Source organism: Ostrea edulis, chromosome 3 (genome assembly GCF_947568905.1).
Source record: "Ostrea edulis chromosome 3, xbOstEdul1.1, whole genome shotgun sequence".
Taxonomy (NCBI): domain Eukaryota; kingdom Metazoa; phylum Mollusca; class Bivalvia; order Ostreida; family Ostreidae; genus Ostrea; species Ostrea edulis.
Window position 1 is genome coordinate 1,891,037 of NC_079166.1, and position 23,297 is coordinate 1,914,333.

Sequence of the window (23,297 nt, forward strand, 5' to 3'; positions counted from 1 at the left end):
CTGGATAAGACAAAGGTCATTGATCATGGTATGATATACACCCAAAGTCAATAAAAGCGTGCAATTGAGGGTTTCAAAATCATAGTTTATCGACCATTCAAAATATATATGGTAACATGCGTTTATTAATGGTAAATATCTGTTGAACACTCACCTCAAATTGTTTCAAGTTAAGTATGACAGATTTTTTTTTACAGTCGGTCAAAGTATGGTATATTTTTCGAGATTTTTCTCACATGTAACCTTCGTTACTGAGTCCTTGACATGATAATATGTAAGATAAACATTAATTTTCCATGTATTATTCCATAACTTGTATTGGAATTGACTGAGCATATATTTTTCTAATTTGCGAAAGACAATAAATACAGGTTTTCAAAGAAAATATTTAATCAACACAACAAGAAATTATCTGCTGTAAAAGTCAGCAATAAGATTTTAAGAGCGCAAAATAAACGACTAGATATCACTTTCAATATCTTTGAAATGGCAAAAAATAAAATTGATTAACAAATATTCTCGAACAGTTCAATATGTATGAAACATGAAAACAAAAGACTAGCAATAAATATAGAACGATAGCTTTTTTGTATGTAAATGAAGTAGCGCTATAATTATGTAACGTATGTTTCAACACTTGCACAACAGTACATCCATGAAAATATTATGCCAAAACGATGTCACCATCAGTTATTCTTTACGATTGATGTTGCAAAATCATAACGACATCACTTAATTCAATGGAAATACCAATTTTAATAGAAATATAACGTAGACAAGCAAAAATTTTTACCAAATGTGTCTTTTCTTCTGAATTTATTAATTTGAAATAAATGTGCGATTAAAACAAAAGTGATAGATTGATGTTTCGCTATATAAATGCCCATGATTCTTATAGAAATAACAGACACATATTTTGAAACCTGGATTGCTCTTTGTTATAATAAACAATGAAAGTAACGTATGTTTCTTATTTTTCCTTTCATTACTATAAACACATCATTTCTATTCAAAAAATGGAAAGAATCATATTTACCCATTTCTAACAATCTGTTTACAATAATAATATAAAGAAAATGTTTAATTTCCCAACATTTTGATTAAATGTATACCGAATCTTATGTTTTTGTTGCTTATTTTGGAATACCTTTCCATAGAAACTGTCAGTATAATCCACCACGCGGTGTTATGAATGAATATTTAACGTGAACCTTAAGACATAGATGTCCCCTATTAATTTTGAGGTCAAAAGGACAACGGTTAAACTACTCTGGACATACGCTATTGTCCGTTGAGAAATCTTTCCTTGATAGACATCAAACTTGAAACACTGGTGCCCCTTATGAATAGATGACCCCTATTGGATTCCAAGTCACAAGGTCAAAGGTCATACAAAATTACTCAAATGACCAGTTGCTTATACGTATTTTGAGAGACAAAACTTACATGTATCATTATGGTAGCCTTTGACCGGTAGTTAAACCTTTATTTTCACTGTCTATACAGACATTCTACCTTTTCAGTATTGCCACAAGGGGAGCATATAATATTATTTCTAAAACATTTTTTCATGGTTGTTCTTATGTTTTAACACATTTTTTTTCATGGTAGTTATTATGTACTTCTACTCTCACAAGCGCCATTTCTGAAAAAAAATAAATAAAAAATTAAAAACAAGTAACGGAATTTGTGGTAACATATGTTACACTCAGATAAAATATTTTTGAATGATTTCTCTATAAGATTGCATAGAACAATCATCAGAGATTAGTCCCTTCATTTCTAAGATATATTATGAAAAGATGCTGAATTCTAGCAAATTGATAAATGTAGAGTTCCATAGTTACATGTATCATAAATAGGACAGGAGCAGAGGAAAACATGGCCTGTATTTCTTGCAGAGGATATCTGTATATGCTAGTGAATACGGGAACAATAACACATTTGTTTCTTCATAACATAGTTGATATTCAACAAACATATCATTAATGATGATATTTTGTCAATATGTAGTTCAATATTTGATGTCTAATCAAGCATTTCATTAAGTAGCATACGTTACTTTGAGTAACGTATGTTACCAGCATTCTACTCAATGTAATTCTTACACCAGAAGAATTTCGAGATATTTGGAATACGATATACATTCTTTGATATCAGAAGAACAAATTCAGACCAAAACATTTCATCTGCTTAATCAATATTGTATATCAAACATTGCAGTTGTTGTAACAGTACTTACCGTAAGAGAAAATTAATCCTAATTCTCAAAGTTTAACACGTATTGACTTTCAAACTCAAATGTTCATAGTAGACGTTCATGTCGTATACCACATCATGCAGAGAGAGAGCAAAAATACGCTGGAAATTGTTCTATCATTCCCTTTAATTAATTTCTCGGTAACGAATGTTACATCACGAATGTTACATCTTGACACGTTTGTCAAATTTCAGACCAACCAATGACTCCTGCAAAAGAAATGTTTATATTTTCATTCTCTGTACACTACGAGATTTTCATAAAAGGGGTAACATTTGCTCTGCAAATACGTTTTCATAAAAAAAATTAGTGTATCGTATGTTATATTTCTAAAATCAGAATTCAAAATTTTGAGAATATGATGACTTCTTCTCAATGCCACATCCAAATATCGCTTGATGAATATTTTCACACAGTTTTTGAATATTTTAGCGCCAAAATAGATCAAAAACATAATGATAATACGAAATCTTTGTCCATACATTGGGTGTTTAATTGACCCTATGATCACATAATATAATCTGGCGACATGGAGTAATATATACACCACTGCTTAAAATCATACGCAAAAGTTGTTAAACTTTTATTGAATGAAAATTTAGGAAATACAAATGATATTAACGCAAAGAAAATTTAAAAACACGCTCTCAGATTTTTATATTTGCTTGTTCAATTTAAAAAATTGAGTCGGCGACAGTCACGTACGTTACAAAATTAGGGTATCTACGCTTCCTACCAAGTTTATAAGTAAAGGGGAAATAAAAAGAATACCATGCCTAGGGAGGCTATGGGTCCATGAATGTATAGCACACAAAATATATGATTTGGTATAGCTTATTTTCTAATAAAGTGCCGGCGACATCGATTGCACGCTTTTATTGACTTTGAGTGATGAATACTTTGCCATAAGAAATATATACATGTACATACAGAATATGAGAGCTTTATCTTAAATAGTTCAGGGCATATTAAATAGGTAAGATTTCATCAAAAGAAGGTCAAACTTTTAGGTCAAAGTCACAAAATAATTAGGTCTTGCCATAAAAAACCTATATACAAAATATGAAAGCGCTACCTTAAATGATATATCTAATAGGTTATGTTTTCTTAGAAGTAAATAAAACTCCGAGTTCAAGGTCACAAGGTCAAAGATCATATGAAATGAAACGCCTCGCCATAAAATATATAAGATGTGAAAAATCTACCTTAAATAGTTCAGAACATATTGTGTCAGATTTTTATTAAAAGTTGGTCAAATTTCCAGGTCAAGGTCACAAATCTTTGCACCACATGAAAGGTATTTCCGTAAAAATGTATATACAAAATAAAAAAAGCCTAGCTTAAATGGTTCAAGAGATATTTTCAAAAGATTTCCCCCATATATCAGCATATAACAATTTGATTCCCCATTGTGGCCATACCCTACCCCCTTTCATGTAAATTTGAACTTTTCTGGCCAAGTGGTTCTTCTTTTTGCATTTTCGTGATTATGTCCCCTTTGAAGGGGCATGACCCTTCATTTGAGAAACCGAATCCCCTTCATCCATGGACGATGTCTACCAACTTTGATTGAATTGCATTCAGTATTTAGGAGGAAAAACCAACAATGATTTGATGAAAACAGTTGAATTAAATCTATTTCTTAAAGTAAATGCATTTTCATGTCTTATATCAGTATATCCCTGATTAATTTTCCCTGGCAGTGTGGCGAATAACACAGAATGAAGAATTTTAGAGACAACAGAATCTGACTCAAAACATCCTTACTATTATGTCTGGTATACAATGAAGAATGTATCCATAGGAACTTTTCAACAATTCAAAGTTGGTTGTGGGCGAGTTACCATACTTCAGAATACACATCAACGTGTGAGAGTCTTGCACAAATAGGTTGTCCTGGTTGGGTGAAAACGCAATCTGACGTCATCAACAGAGTATTGTGAAACAGTGACCTCATACTAACTCTGAATTGTTATAGAATATACCAAGCTTTGTCTCAATGGCTGTTATCAAAGAAAAATATACCGTTTCAAGTTGTTGGTGTATGATGAATGCAGCAATACTAAGTTGCCTGTTGTTAGAATTTTAATTCTATTGTTAGTCTTACAAATATTGATCTACTACATGCATAGGTAAAATCAATGCCAAAATCCGTTCAGGGTTTATTGGCCACCAATGGTACCATTGTTAAGATTCCATGGTGGTACCAATAACTGAACTCAGAATGCACCCTTTATCGACAATGATACATTTCAGTGTCAGATCCAAAGGGGGGCTTCAATGCCCCCCCCCCCCCCCCCCCCCCATCAGAAAATTTTGCTAAGGTGAAAATAATGCATTTTTGAGAACCAAAATTAATGGTAAGTTAGTCTACCCCCCCCCCCCCTTCAAAAACTCCAGGATTCCTCCTTGGTTTACTAATGATAAAATTGGTAAAGTCAAAGCCATTGGTATGCCAAAATTCATTCAGGGTACCACTGCCTGAACTCTTGAGCCCACCCACTATCCACAATGATACATTTACCTGGATTAACAGGTGCGAATACATAAAACAAGAGCATTACAATGCAATTATATTAGAGTTTATTTTCTACATACTTGACAGCGTCGTACTAATTTTCAACAATATCACAACTGATACTTAACAAGGACACAGCCATACCACATAACCTTGAATTGTGGTGTCAAGGTCAAATTTATACAATTTTCCAATTCCACAGAACTTTGTTACATTATCTATGACAGGTGCTGCATGCTTTGGTTCATGCATTTTGTAATAAGACTGTTTCTCATAAAATCAAAGTTATGATTATAAAGTTATTGAACATTACACAGAATTTTCAATAAATGTACCTTTGTGTCTTCAAGGAATGAAAAGATACCCAACATGAATTATGACAAAAACAATGCTGGATTCCATCTTGAAATGATGATTTGGATATAAATCTTTAGATTTACGAGCAAATGGACTCCCAATCTCTCTCCCTTTCTCTCTCCCTTTCTCTCTCAAAACTACAGGTAATGCCAACAAAGTAAAAAAAAAAAAAAAAAAAAAGAACACAGTGGAAAAAAGATAACAACAAAGTATTTGTTCTGATAAAGAATGAAAACTGTGAGATCATGTGAAACAATGCATGAACAAAAATAGTTTGGAATGCATCTAAAATGAAAAACATTAGTCAGAGCACAATGAGCAATAGTTTAATGGGTATCAATACACATGATGTATTTGTTTCTTTTGAATGATTCAGAAATGTAAACCAAAACATTTAATGAAATAAAAAACTTTCAAGAGCCTGCGATATGAATTATTTATCATCCAGGGTGTTTGCCTGTACACAATTAACTTCTCAGTTGATTATTCTTAACCGTATACAGCAACCCTGATGAATATCGAGTTCAGAAACTTAATTCTACAGAGCAAAATAATACCCCATAACCAGTAAATTCAGAAATAAATAGATGTATATATAAATATTTTGACACTGAAATCTACATAGTTTACATGTTTTTTGCGCATAAATAACAAAGAGTTCAGCTGAATGAGAGCGAGTGAATTGCTATCTGCACCTATCGATGATCCAGAGTGATTATCTTACAAGGAAGGGAAGAAAATAGAATTTAATTATGATAAATTCTAGCCGGTCTATTTTTGTATTTATTTTCATCTTGATTCTGAGCATGATATTTACACAATTGTAAACTAGAAATTAAACCAAAATTCTAACATTTTAAGATATACACATACATAAACATGGATCTCGCGAACAACACAGAGAAACCAAAATAAACCATGGGATGTAACCCACATAAAAACAGGGCTGGACAGCTGGGAAAGCCTAATTTATTTCCTTGGGACCAGAGGCATACACTATTTACAAATGAAAAAATACATGTACATGTATAGATATTTACATGTTTACCAAGTGTTTATGCTACATATAAATATGCTTATTATGTACATGTGTTCATTTAATTATATATGTACAATCACGCCATAAATCATATCGAAATAATGAAATAATTTATGAAATAGGTATTCAAACTCCCTGTTTTTCCCCCACTTAGGCACACTTACAATTCTCCTGAACTTTGACTCCACTGACTATTAACCACACCGTTTCAAAAATTACACCTAGATTAATTTCACTTTCTAATTCAAAGTAACACAATTCATGGTTTCTGTATCCATAAGGAAAGATACGAAAATAATTTCTTCTTCAGGACATAAAGAGCTGGAATACGTGAGACTCTTAACAACGATCGTTAAATACATTAAACATTTACTAGTTAATATGCTTCGCATAGGATAAAAACTTCAACTAATGAAAAACTAGAGTTTTACCAATTACCACCATCTAATGTAATAAACTATTGTGGTTATAAATATTTCAATATTGTCTTGGACACTATCCGTTGCATTTACGTCGTAGAAATACAAATAAAAAATACTTCCTCAAAGAGCGAAAATGATAATATCACTTTGAAAATAGAATACAATATATTTATAGACAATATCTCAACAAAAACAAATATTGCACATGACAGCTGTGTAAAAGATAAACTAAAACACTACGAATGATTCTTCTTGACCCTCCATTGAGTACAAGTCCTCGTGGATAAATTTTGACCATTGAAAACAAATAATTTGAAAACTAAGATAAGATGGACAGCTAGAACAGTAAATCTCTACATGGAATATTTTGAAAGCGCCACCACTGACAACGAGCAGCATGAATGTGGCCACGTAATTTAATCCTCTACGCTCATCCCTCTTTGATACTAAACACCTCTGACACTCCATGATCAATTCCACTCACAGTGGAAAAATCTCCACCTCCCCACTCCACCTCTATTTATCCATTTTCAGTCTCTATCCAAATAGATGATGATCTGTCACAGTATTTTGTCACTTCCATGAATGGACATGATGGGTTTCATGCTTATTCCAGTGAAGAACACAATTTGGCTGTTGTGTTTAACACCCTCATTGGCTGTTGTGAGAAACGCCTACTTCTGTAGCTGTTACCACTGATACCATTTTTTGTTTTTGTATTTTAACATCAGTGCTCTGGAGTCAGAGGCAAAGTTTTCAGCATGATCTCGCATCATCTCTGATCGCTCTCCGAGTTCTCCGAGCTTTTCACCTCTTTCAATGAAGTTCTACAAAAATCAAATTGTGATAAAAAATAAACAAACTTGTGAAATGACAATGTAATCTACACGTGTCTTATACACAGTAACATCAAATACAGTCTCTTCTCCAACTCCTTATCACTTGACCCAACAGTTTCTACAGAAGGTTAAAATAACATATAATTTTCATCACACTTTGGTCAAATGTTTATATTGAATTTGACAACGAAGAGCACCTGTACCTGATCTCTAAAACATGTACCTACAAATGAGGTACAGGTGTACCTACAAATGAGGTACAGGTGTACCTACAAATGAGGTGCAGAATGTACCTACAAATGAGGTACAGAATGTACCTACAAATGAGGTACAGGTGTACCTACAATGCACTGACCTTATGAGCTATTGCTACCGCTGAAGTGCCACTTGAAGCCTGATTCTGAACGTACTGCATGCTCCCCTTCCCCTGCAGCCTGGTAGCTAGACCTCGAGGCCCCTTGCCACTGGACTCACCAACTGTAACACAGGGCATTGGTTTACAAAAGCAATCTAAAGCTTCACGATAAAACATATCAAAATTACATTTGCAATATTACAATTTTCAAATAAATATCAAACACATCAAGAAATTAGTCAAATACATGTATGTGCAAGTGAATGCAAAAAATGAAATAGCTATGCCTTTAAGGAGGTATATTACACCAGAGAAATTTGATATGGATGACAATTGGAGGATATGTACAACAGTATTTTGAAGTTGAAAATTTTCAAATTTACTTTATTTTGTCAAAAAATACAGTTTTAGTAGAAGATAGTCTGGAAAAAATCTAAAACCCCTGCTGGACTCGAACCAGTGACCTACAGTTCACCAATCGGTATGCTAACCTACTGAGCTACTCGTCGAGGTATTTAAATTGAAAAGGAAAAGTCAAATATTGCTGATATTGATTTTTTCCTCCATGTTTTTAATATCAGCCATTATGACGATGTAAAGTACCTCCTTAATTGTTCCAACAAATCACGATTTCTTTGCTCAGTCCCAAGTAAAGTTTTCCTAAATAAAACCAGTATGTAATATGTACATGTATTAACCAGTACGTAATATGTACATGTATTAAATAGAACCAGTATGTAATATGTACATGTATTAAATAAAACCAGTACGTAATATGTACATGTATTAAATAGAACCAGTATGTAATATGTACATGTATTAAATAAAACCAGTATGTAATATGTACATGTATTAACCAGTAAGTAATATGTACATGTATTTGACGATTTTCATCTCCTGATTTGTAACTTCTGATATGAATAGGAAATAAAACTTAAGATTGACTGCGATCCATAATCCACAAGTTCTGAAATCACGCACCTATAAATAAATAATTACTTCAAATTTCATGTTATGATTTGTGTGCCTGCTCTTGTGTATTGGAGATGAATTGATTAGTATATTAGAAAGCTGGGCACCCTCAGAAGACATGGAAAGAAACCATCAGGCAAGACCGTAAGCAGTGGCAAATGGACACAGTCAATCCCCACGATCGTGATCACTGGAGACTTAGCATAAGGACAGCCAGACAACGTCGAACCCCTGACGAAGGGAACACAGACGATAAATTCGGATAGTGAGTGTGATTCCGTAAAGATTGAAAATGATATATTGGAATGTGCTAAATATGGTGTAGGTACAAAATCTAGGTTAGGCGGCCCCCACTAATACAGTGTAGGTACAAAATCTATGTTAGGTGGCCCCCACTACATACAGTGTAGGTACAAAATCTATGTTAGGTGGCCCCCACTACATACAGTGTAGGTACAAAATCTGTTAGGTGGCCCCCACTAGATAGAGTGTAGGTATAAAATCTATGTTAGGTGACTTCCCACTAGATTCAGTGTAGGTACAAAATCTACGTTAGGTGGCCCCCACTACATACAGTGTAGGTATAAAATCTACATTAGGTGGCCCCCACTAGATTCAGTGTAGGTACAAAATCTACGTTAGGTGGCCCCCACTACATACAGTGCAGGTACAAAATCTACGTTAGGTGGCTCTCAACCAATTCATTGTGGTAACTTTATTCTCGTAACATAATAGATGTTCAGGTTCAAAACTTCCCTGATTTGTGCATGTATTCCATACAATACCTGTATACAAGTATATAATCAAAGAATGTACAAACAATGAATTGTCTTAAGTCATAAATGATTACATTAAAATCATAATTTTGTGTGTGTAGTGAAAATGATTTATAAGATTTTATCCTAACGTTACGCCCTGTCATATCGTGTCTCATGTCAAGAACAACATTGTGAGTACTGTACAAGCAGCTCTTGTTTACTATACATGGCACCATACTAGGACTTACACAACTCCTCTCGGTCCAGCGTAGTTTGTCCTGATCCAAACCAGTTCTTAAAGAAGCCTTGCTTAGGAGCGTCTGGTGTATCACAAGGTTTAAACAATTCTCCTAGCATCTCATTCAGATTATCACTGGAAAATAACAATCAAACTTATAGAACAATGCTGGTGGATTACAAGGTTTAAACAATTCTCCTAGCATCTCATTCAGATTATCACTGGAAAATAACAATCAAACTTATAGAACAATGCTGGTGTATCACAAGGTTTAAACAATTCTCCTAGCATCTCATTCAGATTATCACTGGAAAATAACAATCAAACTTATAGAACAATGCTGTTGGATTACAAGGTTTAAACAATGCTCCTAGCATCTCATTCAGATTATCACTGGAAAATAACAATCAAACTTATAGAACAATGCTGTTGGATTACAAGGTTTAAACAATGCTCCTAGCATCTCATTCAGATTATCACCAGAAAATCATAATCAAATGTATCAAATATAGCGAAGATTGTGGATTCTGGAATTTACACATGAAATATGACATTACTTTGGCGACATTGACAAGGTGTATCAATACTATTTTTCTTGTTACCAGCCATTCTATATGTGCAATCAATCACAAACTTGATAAAATGGAGATCATGTATGTTTATGCAGACAAAGGGTTTTCTTTGAGCCCGCTTTCTATAAGGATGGATCTGGTGGGTTTTACGGATATATATCTGTCATCTTAATGATCTATATGAGAGCTTAATGATGAACAGCAATGTCTGTGAGACTGAATCAGGTTAGATTGGTCCTCTGATATCTCATTGGAAGATAGCAGACAGCTGAGACAGGTACACAGGTACACTTGTTTTCAAGACTCAACTCATAGGTGGCACTTATCCAGAAATATAAGAATTAGCTAATTTTAACACCCCCCCCCCCCCCCTTCCCTTTAAGAGCTAAATTTATTACACAAATTGTACAAATTGAAACTCTCTGGTAAAACCTAACCTCAAATCAGCAGAAAATGTAATTTTTTGAATTTCCGTAGCAGAACACAGATAACTAGCATGTCCATTGCTGCTAAAACAAAAGGTCCGCGCAATCCTGACATCATTCAGCGGTAGGAAATCAATGTCCAGAAGAGGCTTGAGACTGGGTAAGCTGAACGCCATGATCCGGCCGTTAGCCACATAGCATGTCAGACAGGCTGAATCTGTAATCAAACATCAACAGCTATTTATCATCAGTACATGTAATGTACACAAAGCTTTAGATCTTATCAATCTATTGTACACAAAGCTTTAGATCTTATCAATCAATTGTACAAAGTCTTAGTTCTCATCAATCAATTGTACACAAAGTCTTAGTTCTCATCAATCAATTGTACACAAAGTCTTAGTTCTCATCAATCAACTGTACACAAAGTCTTAGTTCTCATCAATCAACTGTACACAAAGTCTTAGTTCTCATCAATCTATGTATTTCTCTGTCTACATGCACATGATCTGATCAATTTTGGTAAAAATTGAAAATTCTGCATCCTCCTTTACTGTTTGATATCGAGTACCTACCTCTTAGAGATACGACGTCCGCCCGCACGACGAACGACGACTCCGTTATCCTAGTCTTGTACGGACACTGCTGGGAGGGAAGGGATATCACCTACAACGAAACACAAATAGTCCAGAGGATGGAATTATGATAATACTTGGCATACACAATATTTTGGTTGATCTGTGAACAAATTCATTTACCAGTTCAAAGTTTACACAACTCGTTCATCAAACAGAGTGTCGCTTTCACTGTCTACTGAAATTAATGAACAAATACGTACTCTCGCTTGCTTTTCTGAGCATATCACAACATATTGTTTGTCGCCATTGCAGTCTGTCGAGGATGTTGGTGAGATTTTTGGTTTTTGAGACACAGTGTTTTGCCCTGGAAAAAAGACGAATTAATCAGCATGTGTGTCCCTCCCATTATACAGATCTGAATTATGCCCCCTGACCATACATGTGTATCAGGGATATCTAACTTTTTACTGGTACACAACATAAATTATCATATAGCTCTGATATTGTGTAATACTGATAGTGTACAAAACAACGAGATGAAATGATTACACCACAGTCTACATTAACGGTAGATTGAATTAATTAGTGACTCCTAACAAGGAAACAATGACACAGAACTTACTATACGCTTGTTTCTCTTTCTCTTTGCCGATGTTGTCTCGCCACTGCTCAGACACAATAAACAATGACACAGAACTTACTATATGTTTGTTTCTCTTTCTCTTTGCCGATGTTGTCTCGCCACTGCTCAAGACACAATAAACAATGACACAGAACTTACTATATGTTTGTTTCTCTTTCTCTTTGCCGATGTTGTCTCGCCACTGCTCAGACACACTAGGAATTAGCACCCCATTACAATCAAGGAAAGACATGGTGAGTATTGCTCCTTTTAACCTAAACATTGTACCTGCAATTCAAACACAAGATTCAACAAACAGAATGAAAATATCTCATGTTCAACAATTCAAACAAAGGAGATATAAAGTAGAGCATTCCCTAGCAACATACACTTTACCCCGCGGGGTATTTAGGGGCAGCACCCCTAGATCAGGGGGTCCAGGGGGCCGAAAATGGATATTTTGACTTGAAGCTTTCCAGAAAATGAATTCTGTGAACCAATTTTGAAGTTTTATAAAAATGCCAATAATATTAAATATTGGTTCTCTAACCTAGTCTTAGGCAAAGGTTCTACGCAAATTTTCCAACATTTGACTAAAAGCTTCTTCCAAATCTGGACCTTAATTGTCAAAGGCCTTAAACATTAGTATCGTCTCTTTGTACTACTTTTACGGACATTTCTGTACGGCCCACGTGTTTACAATCAGTGTACATTGTGCTGATTGGGTGATATCTTAATGATTCAACCAATCAACAAGAAGAACACAATGAGGAAATACTGACCACTATGTAAAATCAACATCAAAACAGGATATTCCGGAAAATAAGATTCGTAAACAGTGAAATTCATTGAGCAACCTAGGAATTTCTGGAAGCGGAATCGGTATATAGAGGTGGGGTTTTTCATGTCCAGAAAGTGGAATTCCGCTTAAAAGTGGAGAAAAATCATGTCTGCATGAGAGAAAAATGAGTCCCATTCAGGGGCATCAAAAATACAAATACATTGTAGACCATTCCATGATGGCAACAACATTCTACTGACTACTAAGACACACGGTGACCAGCTGATCTGAAACATTCTACTAACCACTAGCAGACATAATGACCAGCTGATCTAAAACATTCTGACCACTAGGGGACACAATGATCAGCTGATCTATAACATTCTACTGACCACTAGCAGACACAATGACCGGCTGATCCAAAACATTCTACTCACCACTAGCAGACACAATGACCGGCTGATCCAAAACATTCTACTCACCACTGGGGGACACAATGACCGGCTGATCCAAAACATTCTACTCACCACTGGGGGACACAATGACCGGCTGATCCAATCGCTGCTGTCCTGGGGGAGGTAGATTCAGAACTATTACAATCACTGACCCTAAACTGGTTCCCACCCACAAACACGGACAGGTGAAGTTATCTGTTATAAAAAGAACAATTAAGATTACTCATACAAAACTTTAAACAACATTTCTTAATTCAGAAGACCATGATTATGTATGTTATGATATAAAGATTCCCTTGTCTCATGATTCAAGTTGAATGAATAGTGGGTCAGTTTGTGCTTTAATCTAGAAAATTAGTATTATCTGATAAGTATTCTAAAATTCTAAGTCCAATAACTCTAATAACAAAGCTGATGAAAATTGAAAAGGGTCTTCCTCTGCTAATCGAAGTAATGTGTATAAATTAAAAAAAATCTTCCAAAGAAACTTAAAGTGTGATATAGAAAGTGCTGATGGACAAACAGACAGAGTGAGGACAAGCACTCAGACAGTGTGATTACTATAGGCCATCTACCATATGGCTGGGCCCTAAGTACGCAAGCTTTTCATAGAAAAATCCCCGCGGATGATCCCTAGTATACCTGTTTTGCCGGTGTAGGAATCTGAGAACACTAGCGACTGGATCGCTTCCCTGGACACATTTTCCAGACTGGACATACTGGAGCTCCTTGACCGTGAGAAGGACGACGTGTCATTTCTATCTGTAAGTGAAATTCATGTATGCAGAAGAGTTCCAGTCGAACAATGTTAAAGTCCAGGAAACCTTCATCTCATTCAAATTTCATCATTATTCCTTCAAAATTATCAATCAATTTAATAGAAGTGCATGTTATTTCAAGAATTTTTCTTCTTCAAAAATTGCATGGTGATGGCAGTATTCACCAACTGGAGAATACTTTGATCATTTAGATAAGATTTGAAAATTGCAATGATACTAAAAATCAATGCGTAACTATATTGAACATACTGCAAAAACACAATATCGAAAAAGTCAATCATATGGTAACTTGCAGCAAACCTTAAGAAAATGAAAAATGAATTCAAATGAAATGCATAGCAAATACACTGTAATGATTCCTACAATCTTGATCACGGTAATCCGTGTTCTTGTACGGGTAAGCTTCTGGGAATAGTTCCTAAATGCATAGGCTGTTGTGTTCAGCAACTGAAAGATTTTCTTTTGATATTCACCAACAAAACTGTGCTAAATTCGTCACATATATTACTTGTAAATAAACAATATTAGAGAAAGGCAACATTTCACATTTTTTCCATTCAGTTAAAGTCAATAAAAAGGTTAAGCAATTTAGTAAAGAAGATATAAATTTCATGCAAAATCTTTACTTAAAAGGGGAAACTTTCAAAGGGAAATATTAAAAAAAAAAAATAAGAATGAAGATAAGTTGATATGAATATTATTAATAGTGCAATGAACACTTGTAAAATTTGAATAGAAAAACACTTGTTTCATATAAAACTTACCACAGTTCTCTGGTTTAAGGAAAACTAATGTAAATAATATATGTACAAAATATTAATCCATCATTCAGAGAGTGGTTATTGCTATAAGGTTATCTTTAAATATGCTTAAAGATAAACGATGAAATATGATAAATGGTATACAAAACAATGCAAGATGGCAATAAAATTTTCTTCATAGGTTGCTTCTACATCAATAAACTTCAGATCAATGATGAAATACTAAATAATAAAAATTTAAGTTTTCTATATTAAAAACAAATGTGCAATTACATTAAAATCATTCTAGTGAAAACTGAATTTTCAAAGTGAATTAAAACTTCATATAAAACAGTCGAGTTCCTTTGTGCATCATAGTTCATAGTCAAGCAGTGTGCTTTGAAGGTCAAATGTTGACAAAAGGTCATGCTTCGAAGAGTTATGTGCTTTCAAATATTTTAACATTTCATTTAACATTATTTCTATAGTCAAAATTTTATATTCTTCAATTTAGATTACTGAACCATGAATATGTGTGTAATATGAAATTATTTGAAATCTCTCCCAGCATGCAATGCATCAGCTTTCTGGTGCCTCCCAAAATCCTTATCGTGAGGTGCTTCCCAATATATTTAATCGTGATTTTAAAAAACAGTCATAATTTAAAATGTACCCTTCTGTTTTTGAGATGTGTAAACGAATTCCTCTGAATAAATGAATATATTAGCACAATTAACAAGATCAAATATTTCATTTTCAATGTTTAAAAAAATATGTGTAGCATACAAAAATATTTTCTAACCATATTACTAAAACTACCAGACTTCACACAACATCCCTGGAACACAAAGCCCCGAAACTAATGTCAAAACTCGAACATCATAGAAGTTACAAGCGGCTAATCTTACTGTTCTGTGATACTGTTTCATACATTTATATCCATCTCCACAATTTTACATATTTTGAAACAATCTTCAATACTCTTAGAAAATGATGTTAAGGAAATGATACCCCCCCCCCCCCCCCCCCTAATAGAGGCACAACTTTCAAGAAAATATCCACATTTCATAATATTCATAAATTTGAAAATTTGATAGGTGCATCATTTCCCACCAATACATTGGTTCCCCTTCCCTCCCACCTGTACACTGGTTCCCCTCCCATATGTAAACTGGTTCCCCTTCCCTCCCACCTGTACACTGGTTCCCCTCCCCTCCCACGTGTAAACTGGTTCCCCTTCCCTCCCACCTATACACTGGTTCCCCTCCCCTCCCACGTGTAAACTGGTTCCCCTTCCCTCCCACCTATACACTGGTTCCCCTCCCCTGCCAGTATCACAGAAGAGTAATGAAAGGTTGACATGAACATCTATCACACCTCCACCACTGAACGAGCCTCCTCCATTGTTGGCCTCCTCAATGGAAGCTACACTTTGTGCTTTTTGCAGACGACGGTTGGGTTTGCTGCGTCTCAGTTCAGGAGGGGGTGGTCGCTTAGGCTTCGAACAAGTGGGGCTTATACAAACATCGTTAATCTAGAAATCAAAGTGTCACTCATAATTAGTCTACATGTTAGTACAATGGTAGTGCAGCTTTGATCTATTCGCTACTGAAGAAAAAACAAAACTAGAGCAGTAGACCTTAAATCTGTTAAGTTCCACAACTGTATTCTATAACTTACTGCATATAGTTTAACAAATTCCTTCTCTATTTATGGACGATGAAATCAGTCCTCTCATACAGAAGTTTCATTTGATATTCACTACAGAACCAAAGACTATTTAAGGTCCACTGCTATTTGTACAAGGCATTTTCAACAACAACCATTGCACCAGCTAAAGTGTTAGGTGTAACTAAGCGTCTGAAACTGAAAATAGAACTAGAAACTAACACAAATAAGGCAAATCAATAAATCAGTGTTCTGCAGCATGCAACACTACTCACAATAGTTAGAAAACTTGCACGTGTTCATTACAACAGGGAAAGAAATCGAGTCAATTTTTTAAGAACATAAGATCCGGCAAAAATCTTTATTTTTACGTTGTACTAGAGTTCTTTCCCTTTGCAACACATGCACAGAGGTTTGCAAGAACTTATCGGCAGATCTGGTGATTGTTAAACATGCTTGATAAGAAGGCAGCCTCACCCTGCAAGGCAAGAAAGAAAAAGACATGGTAAATTTGGCTGTTTACTTCAATCTGCTACTAATCATGTTACTGGGTGACATACCAGGTAAAATTGCATTCTGAAGTTCATCCACGGTCGCTCTCTCATAGCAGACCTTCCCCTGGTCACTTGATAAATCAATGATATCTACTTTGAATTTCTTCTCTTCTTTCTCGTTTCCCATGACAATATTTTTCACTTTGACACTCATTCTTCTGAGAAAGCTTTTGGGCGGAGGATGTTCGTCTATGTCGCTGTCGGAATGCTCGTCACTCAGAATGTCCTGTACCCGGGGATGAACGGACTTGCATTCGTCATCTGATTTTCCTGTCTGCTCACAACCATCACTCGAGTCACATGAATGTTTTTCTTTATTTTTATTTTTGTGTTTGTTTTTCTTGAATGTCAGAGTCGTCAGAGAAACGCGCCTCTTTTTATTGTGTCGAGTATTGGTTTCAGTGCTTTGTTCAACACTTTTCAAATTTGAAATATCGGCATCCGGATCAGAAGATGAGCGAGGTCTACTTATTTTACTGTTGTCATTTTCATTGCGAATGCTGTTATGTTGCGAAGGGTCAGATACAGTCTTGGCAGCAAGTTTCTTCTGAACACTTTTTGAAATTGCTCCTTCAGACAATGCTTTCGAGATTCCCTCTTGCACTTCAGTCGGAGGACTTGGAACAGATGCAGCTCGTTCTAAATGTATCCCTGACGAAGATTTGCTAAAGCACTGCAACTGATTCCTCATGCCTTCCTCAACATAATTTTCCTCTAAATTATTGACAATATTGTCCAACTCCTCCGCAGGAACTCCAACTTCAACGGCATCACTGACATTATTATTTTTTTCCTGTGGATTCACCGAATCGTCAATTTCTTGAGAGAGTCTCTCATGAATTGCTTGCATGGGGACTAGCTTTTCATGCGAGTGTTTTTTCCGGGTTTTTACGATTAAATTAGGACTTGATGGAGGACTAGACTGAAAACAGGAAGCAAAACAGAAAAACATAACCTAAAGAACAAAAAATAAACACAGAGAGCCAACAAAAAGGGATTTTCTTTGCTCTTTATTTTTTCGTCTCTAAGAATTTTTTCTTCTTCAAAATATGTATATTTTAGAATTGTGCATGGCAATGACTGCTAATAGAAAACTATTAACTAAATTTTAAAAAATGATTGAAGTAGCATGAAAAGACTGAATTTTAAAACAAGCACTCTGTAAAAAAAAACAAAAAAAAACAGGGCATCCCCTCGCAACACGGTGTGCTTCAAAAAGTGTTCTTCAACTACCTTGTCCTCAGGTGCCCTTCCTGATAGTGAGATAAAAATTTGACACAGATCATCTCTGTCAATTTCATGAAATCCTATAATAAATTTGAAAGACCAACAAATGTACAAATATATATGTACAGTGGTGTTTCTGTATCGTGTTGCAAGGCGATGACAAGTGCTTCTCTATACCAAATTTAGAAATTCTACAGGGGGGAAAACTCTGTTTTTACAAAAGTTATAGAAACAACTGTGCATAAAGAATAAACAATTTCCATTGAATCTACACCCCTCCCCCTCCAATAAAATGAAAATAAAAAGAACAACATAGCCTAGTGAATGAAAATAAAAAATATTCAAAAATACAACAAACTTTTCAGAATAATTGAATAGAAAAATTGTAATCTACTTAAAAAACGAAAACCAAAATAAAAAGAATTTAAGATATACTAGCCATGAAACGAAAAATAATTTTGGGTATGTGACAATAGTTGTGTTAAGGTAGCAGTCGAACACATACACAGTACACGAGACAACATATTAACAGTGTGGACAGGATGGAGTTTTTTTCCAGAAAGATCATGTACATTAGACAATACAAAAGCCAGTTCAACATTCATGTAATGGTGTTAATAAAACATCAATATCTAAAATCTGAATCTATATTTTCATTTTTCTCTTCATCTATGGCATCAACAATTACATTTTTCTTTATAAATTCATTAATGGATAAGAAATGAGAGACACGTTTGGTTCTAAGCTATCCAAGTGTTTTATCTGTTACATACTTCATGATACCATACAGGTAGTAAGGTTTGCAGCAGAACTCACCTGATCGTTTGTGGGGGATCGTGCCCCATCCTCCGTGCCCGAGCCGTCCGTGGGAAACTTCCTGTTTCTCGGTGACCTCGGTCCACGATTGTACGGATCCATAGAACCTGCCATTAGTTCAGTTCCATTACACACACATTAATACAATGTACACTGTAACCTGTCATTAGTACAGTTCCATTACACACACAATAATACATTGTACCGTGTTCAAGGAATTCATTACAGCATATCATTCCTCTCTTAAACAGTGAAAGTGAAATTTTTCTTTTTCCTGCACACTTTTTGTAATTTACTGAATTCTGAGAATTTTTCACATTTTACAATTAATCAGCAATGCAGATTTCAGAAAATGTTCAATATCTGACGATATCACAGTCTGGTTAATCAGTCTTATACATGTATTTCATACATATAACATTTAAAAGCAAAATCATTCTTTTCCCCAAAGAAATTTAAAGTCTTGTGATATTTTCTGTGGAAGTATCGAACGTGAAACTTGAAAAATTAATAGTGAAATACAATAAACAATAAAATTGAACAAAATCCTCTAGGACTTTTTTAATTACAAAGAAAACAATCAAATTGTGATCTACATACCTTCTGTGTTACTATCAAAAACTAATTAAAAGTACTGAAATTAATTTCAAGTTCATTCGTATAATTGTCAAACTGCTACACACTGGTTGAATCCAATCAAAACACCTTACCATACAAATCCGGAGTTCCTAAATTTAGCAGGCAAGTTCTTTGTACATAGTCAACTATTGCCAACCCAGACTCATTTCCAAAGGCCAATCTGCAAAGAAAGGATTTCTGTAATAGTTCTTGTTAGGTCTCTTACTATCCAACTTAAAAGAGCGCACAAGTTCCTTCAATGATGACAAAGAGGAAGGATAAGCAATACAGAAACTCGGGTTTTTATTTGAAAGAAGTTTATATCTATAAGGATCAAGGAACTATTGAAGTAAAAATTTAGTTCTCATGAATAATTTTGTCTACATTTGCATAAATCCTGAAAGAGGATACATCACGAAAATCTGGCCCCATGATCATAAACTGAGAACAGACTCGTTAAAAATTAAAAATTTTGATTCCTTTAATATATTTTTTAAGATCTCTCTAGCACATATGTTTGAAAGACTGCAGATTTACCAAAAAATAAAAAATAATAATAAAAAATAAAAACTCAAATGCAAACATATACTGAAAATTTTATTTCATTATGAAAATTATTTCAAATGTTAGCTGGATTTGAAATTTAGACTTAAGTCTATTCTCAGCTTAATTTACAGTAAACTATGAAAATTCATCTGCATTTTGTGAGCTTTCCTGTCAGGAGAATCACATGCCTATTTTAGCATCAAACTTTATTTTCCTAGAAAGCAAACTGATAGATCTTATTGTCAATACCACCTGTGCCAATATCAGAATTTCCCCTATAACATGATTTGATTGCAATTTACAACTTCTAATCATATTCATCATATATTTGCATACAAGTCAACTTCTAGGGAGTGAAACTTTGACTTACAGCTGCATACTACTACCAAAAATTTATTTAGCCACACCTTGTGATATTTGAGGGTATCTAAAAAAAAATTTTAATGTTGGTTTAATCAGTAAAAATCAATATATGTACCCAGGGGTGCATGAGCTGAGTTGCATGGGATACATTGTAAAGTCAGGAATGATGTGGCATATTTGTAACTGTGAATATTCGGATTTAAACTTTTAGAGTTATCATGCAGATCCAGATATTTCTAAAATTTTCAATCTTTTTTCAGGACTGTGACCTTGACCTTTTTCTCCAAAATCAATAGGGGGTCTTCCAAACCTGCTATCCAACAATATAACCAAGTTTTAAACTTTTCGAGTTACTGTCCAAAAACCATATTTGTCTGAAGTTTTCAATCTATTTTCGGTCTCTGTGACCTTGATATTTGACCTTTTTTTCTCCAAAATCAATAGGGGCCTTGCTTTGCTGGTATCCAACAACATAACCAAGTTTCATTTGATTCAAATTAAATTTTTTTAACTTATCCTCCTGAAACCAATTTTTTTTTGGAATTTTAAATCTATTTTCGGTCAGTGACCTTGACCTTTGACCTATTTTCTCCAAAATCAATAGGGATATTCCTTACCTGGTACAAAACAATATCTTTAAGTATCATTTGATTCAGATTTAAACTTTCTGAGTTATCATCCGGAAACCAAATTTTTCTGAAATTTTCATTCTATTTTCGGTCACTGTGACCTTGACCTTTGACCATTTTTCTCCAAAATTCATAGGGATCTTTCTTACCTGGTACCCAACAATATATCAAAGTTTCATTTGATCAGATTGTAAACTTTTCGAGTTATCATCCGGAAACCAATTGTTGATGCCCAATCGCCCACCCGCCCGCCCGTATCACCAAACCAATAGCAGAGTTCAACTTCGTTGCAACTCAGCTAATAAATGAACAAGTGTTAGTTTAGACAGCAAAATAACAATACTGAATATTGACTACTATAATATCATTATTGATTAACATCAATTAATTTGATCTCTGATAATAATTTCTAACGATAACAATTCCAGATCACAAGAATCAAAGAGAATACAGAATTGAAATTGAAAAAAAATCAACCAGTATATATATTGCGTATCGATTACAGCATCGGGTTCATATCAAGAGATTTAATGTTCCAATACGCAAGGCTATTTATAGGGATTAATTCCATGTGGTATATACATGTATGTCTAATTATCTATTGCGAAAATGTTAAATGTATTTTTATTTAGCTCTATAGTGCTACGAATAAAAACTAAACATGTTTGTCATTTATTTTTAATTGTTTCATTTCCAGGAGTAAATTATTAGTCCTTCTGCACTATATCCAATGGTTTATGGTATAAATGATTGATTGAATATTGTTTAACGTCTCTCTCGAGATTATTTCACTCATCTGGAGACGTCACCACTGCCGGTGAAGGGCGCTTATGGCCTTTGTGCAGGGAGGGATCTTTATTGTGCCACACCTGCTATGACAAGGGACCTCAGTTTTTGTGGTCTAATCCGATGGACCACCCCATTTAGTCGCCTCTTACAACAAGCAAGGGGTACTGAGGATCTGTTCTAACCCAGATCCCTACGGAATTATGGTAAAAAGAATTTATATCTAATGATATTTGAGATAAAGTATCACTATTTGCCAGGTTTGGGGTAAACCAGCCACCCCTCTAATTCAGCCATTTCATTCAGTCCATCAGCTGGACAGATCAAAGAAGTTTCTCTAGCTACAAGTTAAATTAGAAAGCAGATGTGACCTTAGTTTTTGTATGACACAAACTTCAAAACACTGTTCACTAATGTTGAGACAAACCCCTTCAATGGGACGTCAATTTCACATCACACGAGATTTTCTTTACCGTTTCACAGCAACATTTCTATTTTGAAATTTGGATATAACGACAGCTCTGAATTTAAATTTATATCTGGAGTATACTGTAGACAAAATTATTCACTAGAACCTTATCAAGGTCATCTAGCAAATTTACGTGAAAATAAAGTTCTCGCAATTAAAAACTGATTGACAATATTTCAGTGGTTCATGGTCAACTCACGGAACACCAAAGTCAATTGATGTGTAAGATGTGCCCTTAGACTAGGCACTATATCTGAATTGTTAAATAGATGAGCCTGTCATGGTCTGGTGTCCAACACACACAACTTATTCTGACTCTTATCCACATTTATAGCACCAAAGAAAAAGGTCCAATCAGCTCCCAAGGGAAAGATCTTAGTAAACGGCAAAAGTACTTACAGGCCATAGGTGGAATTCATGGAGATGAAGGTGATATTGCCCGGGTGCTCCTTGCCCTCCCCGGGCTCCTTACTTTCTAACCACTGTAACACACAGACCAGGTCCGGGTAGTAACCAGCTGAGTATTTTCTACTGCCCGGTCGCACCTTTACCGCTGTCCAAGTTTCCTGCTGCAACATATATACAGACATTTTGAGCATTATCTTGTTTATATTCGATTTCATCAGGATGCCAGTGACAGAATAACTGCCGGTTACATTGTGTTCTTTTTCTGCCATGTTTGCTAACTATCATTACATCATTTTACATGATTCACTGTATATTTCACTGTAAACAGTTTACATGATTCACTGTATATATTTCACTGTAAACATTGGACTACCAAATTCTATTTTTTATAAATGAATAGCTGCTTTTTGAAATTGAATTCATAGTGTACATGTAGATCATAAAATCTGACAATATCTGAGAGCTGTATATCGTGAATCAAACTGTTACAAATATACACTGCT

General features: G+C 34.7%; 1 protein-coding gene and 1 long non-coding RNA gene across 13 annotated transcripts in view; both read right to left on the reverse strand.

Annotated features, from left to right (window-relative positions):
- Positions 1-372: 372 nt before the first annotated feature.
- On the reverse strand, positions 373-2,572 carry LOC130053117 (uncharacterized). Its single transcript, XR_008801603.1, has 2 exons — positions 2,243-2,572; positions 373-1,645 (listed from the first exon to the last, which is right to left on the reverse strand). It is a non-coding gene; the product is annotated as an uncharacterized LOC130053117 (long non-coding RNA).
- A 2,254-nt stretch (positions 2,573-4,826) lies between these two features.
- The window catches only part of LOC125673383 (syntaxin-binding protein 5-like), a 75,952-nt gene continuing 57,481 nt past the window's right edge, over positions 4,827-23,297 (reverse strand). Inside the window, exons 16-30 of one of the 12 annotated variants that reach the window (XM_056159696.1) lie at positions 22,786-22,955; positions 19,686-19,774; positions 19,576-19,596; positions 18,976-19,082; positions 16,939-17,854; positions 14,735-14,758; positions 13,834-13,953; positions 13,264-13,386; positions 12,115-12,243; positions 11,594-11,697; positions 11,331-11,421; positions 10,768-10,972; positions 9,769-9,893; positions 7,791-7,912; positions 4,827-7,423 (exon numbers count right to left, since the gene is read on the reverse strand). In XM_056159696.1, coding sequence (XP_056015671.1) covers positions 7,286-7,423; positions 7,791-7,912; positions 9,769-9,893; positions 10,768-10,972; positions 11,331-11,421; positions 11,594-11,697; positions 12,115-12,243; positions 13,264-13,386; positions 13,834-13,953; positions 14,735-14,758; positions 16,939-17,854; positions 18,976-19,082; positions 19,576-19,596; positions 19,686-19,774; positions 22,786-22,955 — 2,484 coding nt within the window. In that variant the 3' untranslated portion in view covers positions 4,827-7,285. The other 11 variants (XM_056159697.1, XM_056159703.1, XM_056159700.1 and 8 more) reach the window with 11 other exon arrangements.